Consider the following 17270-nt stretch of genomic DNA (forward strand, 5'->3'; position numbering starts at 1 on the left):
CTGTAAGGTGCCACAGACAGTCACTATTTATTGGGCTGCTGGGGGGCTGTTTGTGCCTCTGGGTACTGGTAATGCCAGGGGGGCTGTAAGGTGCCATAGACAGTCACTATTTATTGGGCTGGGGGGCTGTTTGTGCCTCTGGGTACTGGGAATGCCAGGGGGGCTGCTGTAAGGTGCCATAGGCAGTCACTATTTATTGGGCTGGGGGGGCTGTTTGTGCCTCTGGGTACTGGGAATGCCAGGGGGGCTGTAAGGTGCCACAGACAGTCACTATTTATTGGGCTGGGGGGCTGTTTGGGCCTCTGGGTACCTGAAATGCCAGGGCCTATTTTAAATCCCAATTCAGACCTGGAGCCTTCGTAGTAGAGTAAAAAGTAGAAAACAAAAAAAAAACCCATTGGCGTGGCCTATTGGCACTCACTGAGTGACGTCACTGTACATGCAAATGGGCCCTCCCACCTAATTAAGGGCCCACTACACATATTTAATGGAGATGGGGAAATTGAATAAAACCGGGGAATGCCAAAGAGCTGGGGGGGGGGGGGGGGGGGGTCCAAAGCTGCGTAATTCCCATATAATCCGGTGAAGTTGACCGGTGCACTTTGCACTCCATATGGCACAAAGATTCTAGGGCCACAAAGTGCATCTTGGCCAAAACACATGACACTTTGTCCCTGTTTTTTTATACATTGCACCTGGAACAAGAGGCCAGCATTCATCTGTTCACACCCATGATTACTCAGCAACACGGTTGTAAATGATGTTATGAAATGTAAATACATATATCGGCCCTCCCACCTCCCTTTCATGGCATGGTGCAATTAGCTATCACAGTCGCACAAAGAAAAGACCAGAAAAGTCCCATTATATCAATGGCATCATGTTGTCCTGAGGAATAAGGGCTGCTGTACAATTCCCTGTGTACAGCAGCCCTGTGTATATATTCCCTATTTATACAGAGTCCTTAGCTTTGCATTTTACTTTATTTATTTAATAAATGTAAACTATTTAATAAATGTAAGCCATCAGCATTCTGTACATAGAGCCCAAGGCTCCAGGAAGGAAGCCTTTAGGGGTATTTTAAATAAACATTTCCAGTGAGGGCAGGTTGGTGATAAGATGGAGATTAGGGTGGATCAGGGGCATAGCCAGGTGATTTGGTGGGAACTGAAAGTGAAAGGGGTTGGTGGTTGCTTGGGGGGGCATAAATTGATAGGCCGGGGGTGTAAACGCGGGAACATTTACCAACAACAACATTAACAGGATATTATGAAAATACTGCCCCCAGCTTTGGCCAGTAAAGGTGGCCACACACAGGCCAATTCTAGCTGCCGATATTGGTCCTTTAGAGCGATTTGGCAGCTTATCTGCCTGATATCGGGCAGATCTCGATCCGGCAAGTTTGATTTTTCCGTTTGAATTGGGGGCTGCATTGGCTTCTTGATGGGGTCCCCATCCCGTGTATGGCCACCTTAAGCCTAGGGAAACGCTGTCTGATTGTCAACCCCTAAACCTTATTATCTGTGTTTATTTATAATAGGGATGCACCGAATCCAGGATTTGGCCAAGATTCTGCCTTTTTCAGCAGGACTCGATCAGCCGAATCCATGCCTCTGCCCAAACCGAATCCATGATTCTGCCCAAACCGAATCCATGATTCTGCCCAAACCGAATCCATGATTCTGCCCAAACCGAATCCATGATTCTGCCCAAACCGAATCCGACATCCGAATCTGGCCACCTTTACTGGGAATGTAACACTGGCCGGAGCAACTTGTCTTGGGTGTGGATTCCAAGTCCTTCATACAAAGCCATATGTTCCTTAGCATGTATGCTACATTGCTCTAGCGTGAAACAGTATTAGTACTTATCTGTATACAATCTAAGCTACATACCGTGGGAAGAACTTTTCTCAAATCTTCATTTCTTTCTGTCATGCTGTTTATTTAAGTTCACACAAACAATCCTAGAGCTCCCTTACCCAGCCAACTAGAATTGTTCCATTTAAAGGGACCATACAGTCAAACAGCTCCTTGTGCTTTGCATAGAATATATAGACTAAATGCAGTTGTATGGTTTCATTTTCTTTAGCTGGTGAATGTGGAGTTAATTACTTACGAAGGCCTCACAAAAAAGCTTTCCTTATACAGGTATCAGATCCCTTATCCGGAAACCCATTATCCAGAAAGTTCCAAATTACGGAAAGGCCATCTCCCATAGACTCCATTTTATCCAAATAATTCACATTTTTAAAAATGATTTCCTTTTTCTCTGTAAAAATAAAACAGTACTTGATCCCAACTAAGATATAATTACCCCTTATTGGGGCAGAACAGCCCTATTGGGTTTATTTCATGGTTAAATGATTCCCTTTTCTCTGTAATAATAAAACAGTACCTGTACTTGATCCCAACTAAGATATAATTACCCCTTATTGGGGGCAGAACAGCCCTATTGGGTTTATTTAAAGGTTAAATGATTCCCTTTTCTCTGTAATAATAAAACAGTACCTGTACTTGATCCCAACTAAGATATAATTACCCCTTATTGGGGCAGAACAACCCTATTGGGTTTATTTCATGGTTAAATGATTCCCTTTTCTCTGTAATAATAAAACAGTACCTGTACTTGATCCCAACTAAGATATAATTACCCCTTATTGGGGCAGAACAACCCTATTGGGTTTATTTCATGGTTAAATGATTCCCTTTTCTCTGTAATAATAAAACAGTACCTGTACTTGATCCCAACTAAGATATAATTACCCCTTATTGGGGCAGAACAGCCCTATTGGGTTTATTTCATGGTTAAATGATTCCCTTTTCTCTGTAATAATAAAACAGTACCTGTACTTGATCCCAACTAAGATATAATTACCCCTTATTGGGGCAGAACAGCCCTATTGGGTTTATTTCATGGTTAAATGATTCCCTTTTCTCTGTAATAATAAAACAGTACCTGTACTTGATCCCAACTAAGATATAATTACCCCTTATTGGGGCAGAACAGCCCTATTGGGTTTATTTCATGGTTAAATGATTCCCTTTTCTCTGTAATAATAAAACAGTACCTGTACTTGATCCCAACTAAGATATAATTACCCCTTATTGGGGGCAGAACAGCCCTATTGGGTTTATTTCATGGTTAAATGATTCCCTTTTCTCTGTAATAATAAAACAGTACCTGTACTTGATCCCAACTAAGATATAATTAATCCTTATTGGAGGCAATACAATCCAATTGGGTTTAATTACTGTTTAAATAAAGTTTTTAACAGACTTTAGGTAGGAGATCCGAATTACGGAAAGACCCCTTATCCTGGAAGACCCCAGGTCCCGAATATTCTGATTCTGTACATCCTACAAGAATGAGAGCAGAAACCTTGCATTGCAAAGGGTATGATTTAATTATATTCTGCTAATTTATTCTCAATACTGAGAAAGTCAGCAAGCATGGTGCTGTTTGGTGGGGGAGCCTAATGGGGGTCATTAATTCTGAGAGATACTGGACCTCATATTAAAACTGAGCAATTTGCAGTGTGCACTGTGTACTCATTGCTCTGTGTGTCCTTCCCCGTAAGACTTAATTATAGTTTCAATAATAATAATAATAATAAATACCAGACAGGATATATCATATAAATACATTTTACACCATTGTAGTCTCTAGTGTAAGCTGTGTTCCTCTTTATGCCTCTTTCCAACATCTTCTATCATTCTATTTTTGATATGTTCTTTAAAAACAGAATTAGCTTGGTGTACAGGTATGGGACCTGGTATCTAGAATGCTTGGGACCTGGGGTTTTCTGAATAAGGGATGTTTCCGTAATTTGTATCTCCATAACTTAAATCTGCTAAAAACCTTTTAAATATTGAATAACCCCAATAGGATTGTTTTGCCTTCAGTAAGGATTAATTATATCTTAGTTGTGATCAAGTACAGGTACTGTTTTATTATTACAGAGAAAAGGTAATCATTTAACCATTAAATAAACCCAATAGGGCTGTTCTGCCCCAATAAGGGGTAATTATATCTTAGTTGGGATCAAGTACAGGTACTGTTTTATTATTACAGAGAAAAGGGAATCATTTAACCATGAAATAAACCCAATAGGGCTGTTCTATGGGAGATGGCCTTTCCGTAATTCAGAACTTTCTGTATAAGGTGTTTCCGGATAAGGGATCCCATACCTGTACTATATTTAAGACGTGTCAGTTAAGTTTGGCTTTAAAATACATTTAATAATATATGAATTCCCTAGATTGCTCACAGTGCCATCAGGAGATAAATCTACATTCAACAGAATCCATCCCTGCCAAATGCATTGGTAGCCTACACAATGAATATGTGTTACTATCATTCATACTAATGCAAACTCCCTGAACTATTTAATCTTCTACAGATCTATGCAATTTGCCTGTACATGTCAGACTCTGCTAGATTATACCCTTAGTTACGGAAAAACCCGTTGCTGTCACAGCCTGTCTCACGCTCTGCAGAATACAGAAATCTCTCTGTCTGTCTGTCCTACAGAAATACACCATCCCCTGACTCTGCCCCTGATAATCGGCAGTCTGTAAATGATGCTATCGCTGTCCTGTCCCTGAGGCTCTGTAGTTGGGCTACCACCCTGCAGTTCACACGAGTGCATCCGTGCATGCAATGCAATGAAGTGATGGGGTTAAGTCCCGCCCTCTTTTCAAGTGCGTCTGGGGGAATAATCACAACTGCCTGCCTACGCACGCACGCCGTTAGCCGGGAATGAATAGGCAGCCAGATTATATACTGCAAGGGGAGGGGAAGTTAGTACATAAAAGCATGGACAATTATGCTATACTGCTAGCGAGGAACAATGGCTACTCTGTCATTAGAGGTCCCCTCCTATCTACGGGCAGCACGGTGTGCCGATGAATATGACAAATAAGGTGCGTAGCAAGGGCCCAATTTATATGGCTCTTTTCTTATCAAAATGGAAGCAATTCGCAACTATGACTCAGCTGACCAAATCTTAAGTGAAACTGCTGTACAAATAACGGCGGTAGGTAAGTAAGAGCCTGGGTTGGGGCAGTGAAACTGCTTCAAGTAGCAGCAGTAACATGGGGTTTATGCCCCTGAGAATGAGGGTGAAGACACACGGAGCTACTAGTAGCAACTACTTGTCACGCCTACTAAAAAAGACAATGCTGATAATTTACTGATAATTGTCTCTCTGTGTGTTTAGCAGAGGCAATTCTCAGTATTGTCTATGGCAGGGGATTTTCTGGAGTTCAGTAGCCTTGAAAAAGTAGCTGCTACTAGTAGCCCAGTGTGTCTTCACCCTGAACGGGAACATTGGTACCCAAACTCTAGGGCGGCCCTGTTAGGGGACCTGGGGCAATGGCTGAAGGCCAAGGTAGTGTGAGACTTTAGAATTCCTCTTGGCTCCATTGATATTTTTGAAATCCCACATTGAAGCTCATAAAGAGGTGAATATTTACCTGCTGTATTGGACATTCTTGAAACTATAGCTGAATGGCTGAGCAACAGTTTAATATAATACAAAGAGCCATGAATATCCTGTTAAATATATTCTTTATAATAAAAAAAAGTGCTTAGCGATGTTACCAGTTATAATCGGTGCTTAGTGATGTAAGTTGTGTCACATGACTCACGGAAACCTGTGTATTATATAATAATGTACCCCCTAAAATACAAGGATATAAGGAGTCACCTTGCAGTCTCCTGACCTGTATAAAACCTTTATATGGTCAGGGAACTCCTCAGTGACTTCTTATATCCTTATATAGTATAACAGGGGTTACAGTATTCTCTACATATCTGTAGATGTAAGCTTAAAGGAAACTTATACCCCCAAACAATGTAGGTCTCTTTAAAAATAATGTAATAATGTAAAACCCTGCTTCATCTAATTAAACCTTTTTCATAAAATATACTTTTTTAGTAGTATGTGCCATTGGGTAATCCTAAATATAAAACTGCCATTTTAAGCACTAAGGGCCGCCCCCTGGGATCATAGGATTCACAGTGCACACAAACAAGCCAAGGCACACATACATGTTAGGCCCCATCAGCCAATGAATGGACAGAGTTCTGCCTTTTACTCCCACACTACTTCCTGTTACAGTTAGAGCTGCATCACTTCCTGTCAGCTGATCTCTGAGGGAGCACACAGCCCAGCACAAAATGGCGGCTCAAGGGAAAAGATGCAAAAGGGCAACAATTACTGATATATATATTCCAGTTGGGTAAGAGTCTTTAATAGGTCACTTAATATGATATAAACTATTGGTTGGTTAAGTATTCATTCTGGGGGGTATAATTTTCCTTTAAACAGAAGTCTGAAAATCTTTGGTATAGAACATAATTAAACACTGTAGTAAAAGGAGGGGGGGGACGAAATGATATTTACATGGGCTACTAACTCTACTAACAGAGGTGAATATGTCTGTGTGTAATTGTGATGGTGGATACTCACTTTATAACCTATTCCCATGAATGGCAGGTATAGGTGATGCGCTACTTCTCATGTACATTAGCTTTCCGTAAAAGTTCCAGCTCCAGAAGCCCAGCCAGTCCTAATACAAAATAAATCCCAGACTGTGTGCGATTGCTGTTGAGTGGTTCGGTCGTGCCTGGCTCTCGCGCCATGACCCAATGGACTGCCTGCCAGCCACTGTCCTGCTCCGCTCTGGCTACTTCATAATTATGACCTCAGTGGCACTGTATAAATAGCTTTTCTTTTTGGCCCTCGATCTTTCCTAGCATCAGTGTTCTCCAGGGAGAGAGATGCCTTCTCATTATGTGGCTTAAGAATAAGCATCACATAAAAACCACATCTTCCTCATCCTTTTGGACTTTTTTCCCCTGGCTGCAGAATAGGACAGACTCAATTGTAATTTGACCCCAAGCATACGGGAGAAGTGCCACATATACCTTGGACTGACCCAAATGACGCGGGCCAATATGGCGACCGTCAACAACCCTGCGCAGCTCAATCTGTGTTGCATTTTTATCAGCAACAAAGGGGTTATGCTACTGGAAAACCAGCAGATTCTTTTCTCTGCTGCCTGGAATTCGCACAAATGGAAAATGCTATACAGCAGGGGTCCCTAACCGCCGGGCCGTGGACTTCTTTCTAGTGGGCCCCTGTTACTGGCCGCAGTAAAAATGCGGCGTAAATGAAGTGCCACCTGAATAAAGACTCATATAAAAGCGTTGTGCCAATAAACGCGGCACGCATGTAGCGCCGCGTAGGAAACCACTGCACGTAGGAAGTCGCGAATGAACGCTTCAGACGTATAAAGGCCCCTCCCCACCCCCCCACCGGTCCGTGGAAATATTATCGCGCTTGACACCAGTCCTTGGAGCTAAAAAGTTTGGGGACCACTGCTATACAGCATAAGAACAGAAGTGGATAGACGCTGCCATTGCCTTTAATTACTGGCAGCTAGAGGCAATTAGAAAGCTAACTGATCACAATTTTTTTTTTTTGCTTTCATTGTATACCCTACACTCTATTCCTCATTATTCTGAAATTCAAACAGGTGCCTGGTTTCTAGGATCACTAAACCTGGCAACCAGGCCGCAGCTTAAGAGTGAAGACACACAAAGCTAGTTAGTAGCATCTAATTGTCACGACTACTAAACTCCAGAAAATCCCCTGCCATAGACAATACTGAGAATTGCCTCTGCTAAAACACACGTAGAGACAGTTATCAGTAAATGATCAGCATTGTCTGTTTTAGTAGCAAGAACAAGTAGCTGCTACTAGTAGCTCTGTGTGTCTTCACCCTAAATTTCAAAATCCACATGTAACTTATGTAACTATTTAAACATGAAATAATCCCAATAGGGCTGTTCTGCCCCCAATAAGGGGTAATTATATCTTAGTTGGGATCAAGTACAGGTACTGTTTTATTATTACAGAGAAAAGGGAATCATTTAACCATGAAATAAACCCAATAGGGCTGTTCTGCCCCAATAAGGGGTAATTATATCTTAGTTGGGATCAAGTACAGGTACTGTTTTATTATTACAGAGAAAAGGGAATCATTTAACCATGAAATAAACCCAATAGGGCTGTTCTGCCCCAATAAGGGGTAATTATATCTTAGTTGGGATCAAGTACAGGCACTGTTTTATTATTACAGAGAAAAGGGAATCATTTAACCATTAAATAAACCCAATAGGGCTGTTCTGCCCCAATAAGGGGTAATTATATCTTAGTTGGGATCAAGTACAGGTACTGTTTTATTATTACAGAGAAAAGGGAATCATTTAACCATGAAATAAACCCAATAGGGCTGTTCTGCCCCAATAAGGGGTAATTATATCTTAGTTGGGATCAAGTACAGGTACTGTTTTATTATTACAGAGAAAAGGGAATCATTTAACCATGAAATAAACCCAATAGGGCTGTTCTGCCCCCAATAAGGGGTAATTATATCTTAGTTGGGATTGGAGGCAAGTTTTGGTTGCATAAAAACCAGTCATACTGACATCCAGAGCCCCCTGTAGGCTGCCAGTCCCCATAGGGGCTAACAAATAGCCAATCACAGCCCTTATTTGGCACTGCCCCAGGAACTTTTTTATGCTTGTGTTGCTCCCAAACTCTTTTTACATCTGAATGTGGTAAAAAAGTTTGGAGACCCCTGTCATCTTCACCTTCTTGCTTCTTAGTAGAGGACTACAACATATGATGGTTGTGGATAGTCAACGTGAGAAACAATTGCAGTTTATGAAAGGCTCTTTATACTTTCATTAGGAAAACACATTGGGATAATAAAAGATGAAAGAATGGGGCTGTTTAAATGTATAATTATATCCTAATATCCCTGTTCTCTCATTACAAGGTCAAGGCTTAAAGCCACAGCAATCACAGTTGCACTTTGATGAGCAAAAGATATGAATATGGAGTAGTTAACTATATCTATTATTCATCTATTTTCTCCACCGGAGAGCATCTACCCCCAAGTAGGTTGCAAAATGCAGCCCTGAGGGAACCACTGTTTTCTTCTGAAGTTAAGCAGCTATGTTTGTGTCAGGAACGATGGCAATATCACTTTAAAGGCGTAAGTGATGAATCCCAGACCACCAGATCACCAGAAAGACAGAGGAAACCAATTAGCAGGGTTTAACTGACTGTATATTAACTGCAGTTGAACTGTACTAATGCTAAATGTAATAATTAGCCCAGCCCTCCTCTTGTTCAGACCCGAGCAGGTCCTTACTTGATACCCCATCCCAGTAACCACTATGTAAACAATGACATAAAAATGCAATAATCGCAGCATGACATGGGTTTGAATGAATGTGTAACCAATGATAGGAATATGACATTAGGGCCACAGGAAATATACTGTGTAAAGCAGGGGTGGCCAGACTTTCCCCGGTCGCGATCGACCATACGCAGCGCACATACGCATTCCCCCAGCACGTACGCATTCGCCCAGCACTTCCGCATTCTGGCCTTGATCGTGGTCCACCAGGAATCATCCGGGGATCTACTGGTGGACCACGATCAACGTATTGTCCCCCCTTGGTGTAAAGGAAATGCAAAGAGCAAAATGCTAAACATATGACTAACCCAACAATCACTCGTGTTTATAGGTGCCAAACTCTTGTGCCCCAAAAATTATCCATCTATTTACCAATATCTAGAAATGCCATGCTCTGGTTTAAGGTGCCAAGCTCAGAATTCCAGAAACAATCAGAGAGATCACATGCTCCAATGAAATAAATACCGATACTTAGAGGTGTCATGCTCTGAATACCAAAAAAAAACAAAAAACCTAGAGGTTTCATGCTCTGAATCCCAGGAATAATCAAATCTAGAGCTGGCATGCTCTAAATCCTAGATGGAACCTTGAGTTGCTATAAGGTGAATCCTAGAAAAAAAATTACAAAGATGCCTCTGAATTCCATATCTAAACATACTGGTGAGTGTAAAGGTGGCTGTACACTGTAAGGGTGAAGACACACAGAGCTACTTAGTAGCAGCTACTTTTTCACACCAGAAAATCCCCTGCCATAGAGAATACTGAGAATTGCCTCTGCTAAGGGCTCTGGCACATGGGGAGATTAGTTGCCTGCAACAAATCTCCCTGTTCGCGGGTGACTAATCTCCTCGAGTTGCCATCCGTTGCCATCCCACCGGCGAAAATGTAAGTCGCCGGTGGGATGGCACACGCGGCGGCGCGATTTCGGCAAATCACTGAAAATGCCTCGCGAGGCGACTAATCTCCCCGTGTGCCAGAGCCCTTAAACACAATGTAGAGACAATTATCAGTAAATGATCAGCATTGTCTATTAGGGCTCTGGCACACGGGGGAGATTAGTCGCCCGCGATTAACTCCCTGTTCGCGGGCGACTAATCTCCCCGAGTTGCCTACCCCTGCCATCCCACCGGCGAACATGTAAGTCGCCGGCGGGATGGCAGACGCGGCGGGGCGATTTCCGGAAATCGCCGGAAAAGACTCGCGAGTCTTTTTCGCCGATTTGCGCGAAATCGCGCCGCCGCATGTGCCATCCCGCCGGCGACTTACATGTTCGCCGGTGGGATGGCAGGGGTAGGCAACTCGGGGAGATTAGTCGCCCGCGAACAGGGAGTTAATCGCGGGCGACTAATCTCCCCCGTGTGCCAGAGCCCTTATAGTAGCCACAACTAGTAGCTCTGTGTGTCTTCCCCCTAAGGGCTCTGGTACACGGGGAGATTAGTCGCCCGCGGCAAAACTCCCTGCTCGCGGGCGACTAATCTCCCCGAGTTGCCTTTCCCCTGCCATCCCACCGGCGAACATGTAAGTCGCCGGCGGGATGGCAGACGCGGCAGCGCGATTTCGCGCAAATCTACGAAAAAAAAACTCGCGAGGCTTTTTCGGCGATTTCCCGAAATCGCCCCGCCGCGTCTGCCATCCCGCCGGCGACTTACATGTTCGCCGGTGGGATGGCAGGGGAAAGGCAACTCGGGGAGATTAGTCGCCCGCGAGCAGGGAGTTTTGCCGCGGGCAACTAATCTCCCCGTGTACCAGAGCCCTAAAGGTCCCCATACATGGGCAGATCCGCTCGCTTGGCGATGTTGCCAAGCGAGCGGATCTTCTCCCGATATCCCCACCTACGGGTGGGCGATATTGGGAGAATCCAGGATAATTCGATCGTTTGGCCCTGGGGCCAAATGATAGAATTATAATGACCGGCATAGCAAAAGATGGTCCGGGGACCGCATCAACAAGCCGATGCGGTCCCCGATCCAACTAGATTTTCTAACCTGCCCGATCGAGATTTGGACTATTTCAGGCCAGATATCGGTCGGGCAGGCCCGTCGTTAGTGCCCATACACGGGCCGATTAGCTGCCGAATCGGTCTAAGGGACCGATATCGGCAGCTAGAATTGGCCCATGTATGGGGACCTTAAGACCTCGCCAAGTAAGTGGATGTTCTCCCGATATGCCCCCCTACGTGGCAGGATGAGAATTTGATTCACTTTGACCCATACAAGTGACCTAGACATATAGACTTGAAATCCAACGTCATTTCTATTTTAAGATCCCTAGGCAAACTAAATTCATTAATTAGGGCTGAACTGATATAAATCTTCTTAGTGGTCTCAGGAGGCTAATATTAGCCACTAACCTGACAAGATCCAGCAGTGCTCAGACCTGACCCTATATCTCGCTGTGAGCCCTAATCTGTAAAACTAAAAATAACTACAAGCACAACATTTAGCCATCAAGCGTCTCTTACATAGATATGCACTGCTTAACATGACTGTAGCTAAAGGTACAAGTCCCTGAAGGTATAACCTATACCATCATTTATATATATGACCGATAACTAGAATTATATATAACTATTATAGTGTAGGCTCTTCTTCTCCAATAGATAAGCCTTAGCCAAAGGGTGAAGACACACTGGGCTACTAGTAGCAGCTATTTTTCCAAGGCTACCAGACTCCAGAAAATCCCCTGCCATAGACAATACTGAGAATTGCCTCTACTAAAACACACATAGAGATGGTTATCGGCAAATGATCAGAATTGTCTTTTTTTAGTAGCCAAAACAAGTAGCTGCTACTAGTAGCTCTGTGTGTCTTCACCCCAATCCTAGTGGAGCCTAAAGAAGGCCATACACGTAGCAATAACAATCTTTCATCCACTGGTCACAGGATAGATCGTTCCCACCCTCCACTGACATTCAGGGTTGAATTGTCAGATATGGATGTAGAAACAATAGAAATTCTACCACCACCAGTTGATTCAGCCCTAAATGTAGATTTTGCTTGGGCGCCATAACCTGTCCAGCAGCAGCCTTTGCGATATCGGTTGCCTCGTCGAGCCGCCATACACGCACCGAATATCATACGAAGCAAGGTTATGTATGATAATATTAGTGCATCTATGGCCAGCTTTTTAACTGGCCACACAGTTTCAGGTCTGCTTATTTGGCAAGCTCACCTAATGAACGGATCTCGGTTCAATTTGAGCACCAACACACTGCACCTAATCAATTCAATTCGATGGCCTGGGGGCTAATGATTGCATTGTACAGAGGGACCTACAGTTCCATCAGATGAAGACCGATGTGGTTCTCGTCTGATAGGAAAACGAAACCTGTCAAATGACGACACGGAAGGAGTCAGCAGCATGTATTGGCTTGTGTATGGCCACTTTTAGGCGAAGCTGTCCCGAAATACACCAACTAGTAACTCTGACCTAGAAGATTCTAGAGGCCCATTAGACACATGCTATAGATCAAACACATCAGGCAAAGCCTCTGTACATTTCCTTCCCATAATTACGTGTGCTTAGGAATCCAAAATGTAAGACTACCGTAGAATTGCTCAGCATCCCTAACTCAGCCCAGACCAGTAAGAATGATGCTAAACACCCTCAGTGTGTCCATTTCTAGACAAGAAGCATGAAGGATCATATGGCTTAGAGACAGTTATGGGACCTGTTATCCGGAAACCAGTAATGCAGAAAGTTCCGAATTACAGAAAGGCCATCTCCCATAGACTCCATTTTTAGGAAATAATTCACATTTTTTAAAAAAATATTTCCTTTTTTCTGTAATAATAAAACAGTACCTGTACTTGATCCCAACTAAGATATAATTACCCCTTATTGGGGCAGAACAGCCCTATTGGGTTTATTTCATGGTTAAATGATTCCCTTTTCTCTGTAATAATAAAACAGTACCTGTACTTGATCCCAACTAAGATATAATTACCCCTTATTGGTGGCGAAACAATCTTATTGGGTTTATTTAATGGTGAAATTATTTTTTTAGCAGTCTGAAGGTAAGATCTCTTATCCAGAAAACCACAGGTCCAGAGCATTCTAGATAACAGGTCCCATACCTGTACTAACATGTATAATGGTAGCCAGGACTTAGGGGCATGTCGTTCAGCATCCGTAGTCTGCTTGCACAGAGGCTAGAGGCACAGTAACCTTCATATAACATCACGTATGTGTTAAACTAGAAGGGAGTCTCTGCATCTCAGGATTAGCCCAGTGTGGCCATACAGATTAATGACCAAATTGCAACCAGATGAGGTTAGAACCCTTATGTAAGCAATGTGATGCCCAGCACCAACTCAACCACACCTAGACACGTGGCCTCGGAATCTCTGATCTCTCCAGACAGAGACACCACCTTTAGCACTACTGCACCAATTGTGCAACATCCCTCACCTTAAACGTTCAAGAGGTCCCAGGTTCTGCACAACTAGAGAGGCGAGGAACAACATCACCCATTTAAAACTGAATGCAGGCTTGAAAGGAGTTTATAGTGAAGACACATGGAGCTACTTAATAGCAGCTACTTGTCACGGCCAGAAAATCCCCTGCCATAGACAATACTGAGAGTTGCCTCTGCTAAAACACATGTAGAGACAATTATCAGTAAATGATCAGCATTGTCTATTTTAGTAGCCGTGACAAGTAGCTGCTACTAGTAGCTCTGTGTGTCTTCACCCTGAAAGTGGCCTCCTATAACCCTGGCATGCACGTTTATGAAGCTTCCATGATTACTACTAATCCAAGGCTTTCTTCACTGGTCTTGTTTTGAGATAAAATAACCTGTCATCACTTGTTATTGCTACATCTGTTTATGTACAGGCACGCATGATTTATATCCTAATCTTTAGTGGTGAAAAATAGGTGGCAGACTGCAAATACATATAAGACACAGATATATACAAAATGCAGTCCTAACAGGTAAACCCCGGTAAAATATTGGTCCTTAATCCTGTTCCATCAATGAAACTGGTAAAAATGGAAATATACGCACCCCTAAGGCACAATAAAAGGCTCGTGTCTGGCTTAATGGTCCTTAAAAATGCCTAATTCAGCATCTCCGGCCTAGCCAGTCCCACATACGTGAACTGCTCCTTAGAGATGACAACCGCGCTAGTAAAAACTCCAGTGCCTGAGCCCTGTATCTTGCATTACGGAAAGAAATGCTGAATGTGGCATCCCTAACGCCTGACAGGACCTGCAGCACGTGCAAAAAAAAAAAAATCACTTTAGGGTCTACCTTTCTATCCCTAAGGGCAAAAACACACAGAGCTACTTAGTAGCAGCTACCGAATGCCAGAAAATCCCCTGCCATAGACAATAATGCACTAAAACACACGTAGCGACAATTATCAGTAAATAATCAGCACTGTCTGTTTCTGTAGCCATGACAAGTAGCTGCTACTAGTAGCTGTGTGTCTTCACACTAAATTATGTGTATATGCCAGTATGTACCAATACAAGAGAACCTGTAAACACTTCTCGCTGGTAATGCCTCCTTACCTGCTGCTTCATTTAGCCTCGGCGCACTCAGTAGCTGCTCCAGGACCCTCCCGAGTAGAGCCTCAGGGGTATCAGGGGCAAGCAGAGGGCCAGGAGGAGAAAGGGTCCAGCCCCCAGATCCTGGCGGAGGTGTGAGGGGTTCTGAGGGGGATAGTTCATCTGAAGAAAAAGAAAGAGGGGACCGAAGTCCATCTGGTAGTTCCAGGCAGTCCTGGGATGGCGGCGGCCCACCTGATGGATCTTCCTCACACCTTTCTCCCCCAGAGGAGTCCCCCGGAGTATCCCTCAGGAAAGAAGGCAGGATTTTGGAGACGCTCTGCCTTCTGTGTAGGTGTCGGGGTCCAGAAAGATGAGAGCTTTGCTTTTTCAAGAATTTTTCCAGAGGTTTCATTTTTGCAAGCGAGGGGGGCAGAGCCCCCCAAACCAATAAGCGGCTAATGAAACAATGAACTTTCTGGGGCCTCTAAAAACAAAAACACATGCAAAGGGGGAGTGAAGTGACAAAAGAATACAGGGTTCCTCTCTGCATGGAGACTGCAAACTGCAACTATTTGAAGGGTATGTTTGCGCCTTGTTTCCCAGCGATAGAGAGAGCCGGCTAATGGAGGCTAGCGGAGGGCATGTGAATAGAAAATGTTATGTACATAGGGTACTTAGCCCCATGGGGATGTCCAAAAGTAAATAAGTGAGGGGCACATTCCCTGTGGGGGTACAGAAGGGTTGGGGTTATGGCTTCCCAAGGAAGGGCACCCAATAAAGCGAATAGTGAATGGCAGGGAAGCCCCCGGTGTATGGAGTATGGCCAGGCAGGGAGTATGGCCAGGCAGGGAGTAGGGCCAGGCAGGGAGTAGGGCCAGGCAGGGAGTAGGGCCAGGCAGGGAGTAGGGCCAGGCAGGGAGTAGGGCCAGGCAGGGAGTAGGGCCAGGCAGGGAGTAGGGCCAGGCAGGGAGTAGGGCCAGTCAGGGAAGGCTCAGCTCTGTATGGAGTAGGGCCAGTCAGGGAGTAGGGCCAGTCAGGGAAGGCTCAGCTCTGTATGGAGTAGGGCCAGTCAGGGAGTATGGCCAGTCAGGGAAGGCTCAGCTCTGTATGGAGTATGGCCAGGCAGGGAAGGCTCAGCTCTGTATGGAGTAGGGCCAGTCAGGGAAGGCTCAGCTCTGTATGGAGTAGGGCCAGTCAGGGAAGGCTCAGCTCTGTATGGAGTATGGCCAGTCAGGGAAGGCTCAGCTCTGTATGGGAGTAGGGCCAGTCAGGGAAGGCTCAGCTCTGTATGGGAGTAGGGCCAGTCAGGGAAGGCTCAGCTCTGTATCGCAGTCACACGGAGCAGGTGTCGCACCTGACTCTCTCAGCCGCCATGTCTCCTCATGCTATAGTGTCGGGCTGCGGTCCCTCAGTGTGACGGTATCCCGGGCAGGCAGTGGCTGATGTCTGGCTTTCCCCTCAGTGAGAATTTCACCTGACAGAGCGCTCCCTCCCTCTTTCCTCCGAACACGCGTTTCTTCCCGCCCCTCTGCGCTCCCCACACTCCCGGCCCTCACACTCCCCACACTCCCGGCCCTCACACTCTCCCCTTGCCCCCGCCTTTGTCCCCCCCCTCTCCCTTTTCTTTGCCTGTTTCCTTGCTTCCCAGAAGATGGAGAGGAGGAGGTGATGAGGGTGATGCTAAGCCACTGGCTGTGAGAAACACCACACGAAGAAATGATGGAAGGAAATGGCTGTTATTATCCCCCCCCCCCCTACACTGATGGCAATAGCAATGCAGAAATGCCCCTAACTGCGCAATAAGAATAGCGGTGTGTGACTGGGGTCTGTGCGCTGCGTCGGAGGGAGGAGGGTGCCCCAGCCTGTGTGGGGGAGGCACAGTCACCGAGTGCAGCGTCCCTCCCCCTCTCACAGCTTCAGCTCTCTCTCTCCTCCCATTTTATTTACCTGCTTCTCTCCCTCACTGCCCGGGAGATCCCCCTCAATCTACAGCTTGCCATCACTGGGCCTTCCTGTGGCGTCTCCCCCTCTCCCAGCCCTGCCTCTCCCCTCAGCCAGGCTTCCCTCATGCCCCCCTTCCATGTCTCACACCCTGTGGCAGAGTTGCCAGATTTATTTTTCCAAACCAGCCTGTCAGTTTTAAAACCAGCCCAAAAATAGGCCAATATGTGCAAAGAAAAACAATTCTAAAAAATAAAAGTATATGTGGGAAAAACTGCCTTTTGAAAGTGTATAATCACTAGCCAGTTACTGGGATGGCTGATAATTCCCTCTGTGCCCAGTCCAGCTGGGAAGTCACTACAGAAATGGATTCAGAATGTTGCACTAACCCCAGACATTATATACATATGGGTGTGTTGAACTACAACTCTCAAAAGCCCCAAGAGATCCTGAGAGTTATAGTTTAAAGGTGGCAACATACGTGGCGATTTTCGATCTTTCGTGCAAGCATCGGTCGCACGAAAAATCATTCCAACCGGCCACTAACGTTCAGGG

The 17270-nt window shown here is 44.9% G+C and overlaps 1 protein-coding gene across 5 annotated transcripts in view; it reads right to left on the bottom strand.

Moving 5' to 3' along the window:
• Positions 1 to 16684, bottom strand: part of rapgefl1 (Rap guanine nucleotide exchange factor like 1) — a 51187-nt gene extending 34503 nt beyond the window's left edge. The window contains 2 exon segments of one of the 5 annotated variants that reach the window (NM_001127132.1): positions 14796 to 15258; positions 16129 to 16274. In NM_001127132.1, coding sequence (NP_001120604.1) covers positions 14796 to 15186 — 391 coding nt within the window. In that variant the 5' untranslated portion in view covers positions 15187 to 15258; positions 16129 to 16274. 5 annotated transcript variants of the gene reach the window in all.
• Positions 16685 to 17270: the final 586 nt, after the last annotated feature.

Source organism: Xenopus tropicalis, chromosome 10 (genome assembly GCF_000004195.4).
Source record: "Xenopus tropicalis strain Nigerian chromosome 10, UCB_Xtro_10.0, whole genome shotgun sequence".
In the NCBI taxonomy this organism is placed as follows: domain Eukaryota; kingdom Metazoa; phylum Chordata; class Amphibia; order Anura; family Pipidae; genus Xenopus; species Xenopus tropicalis.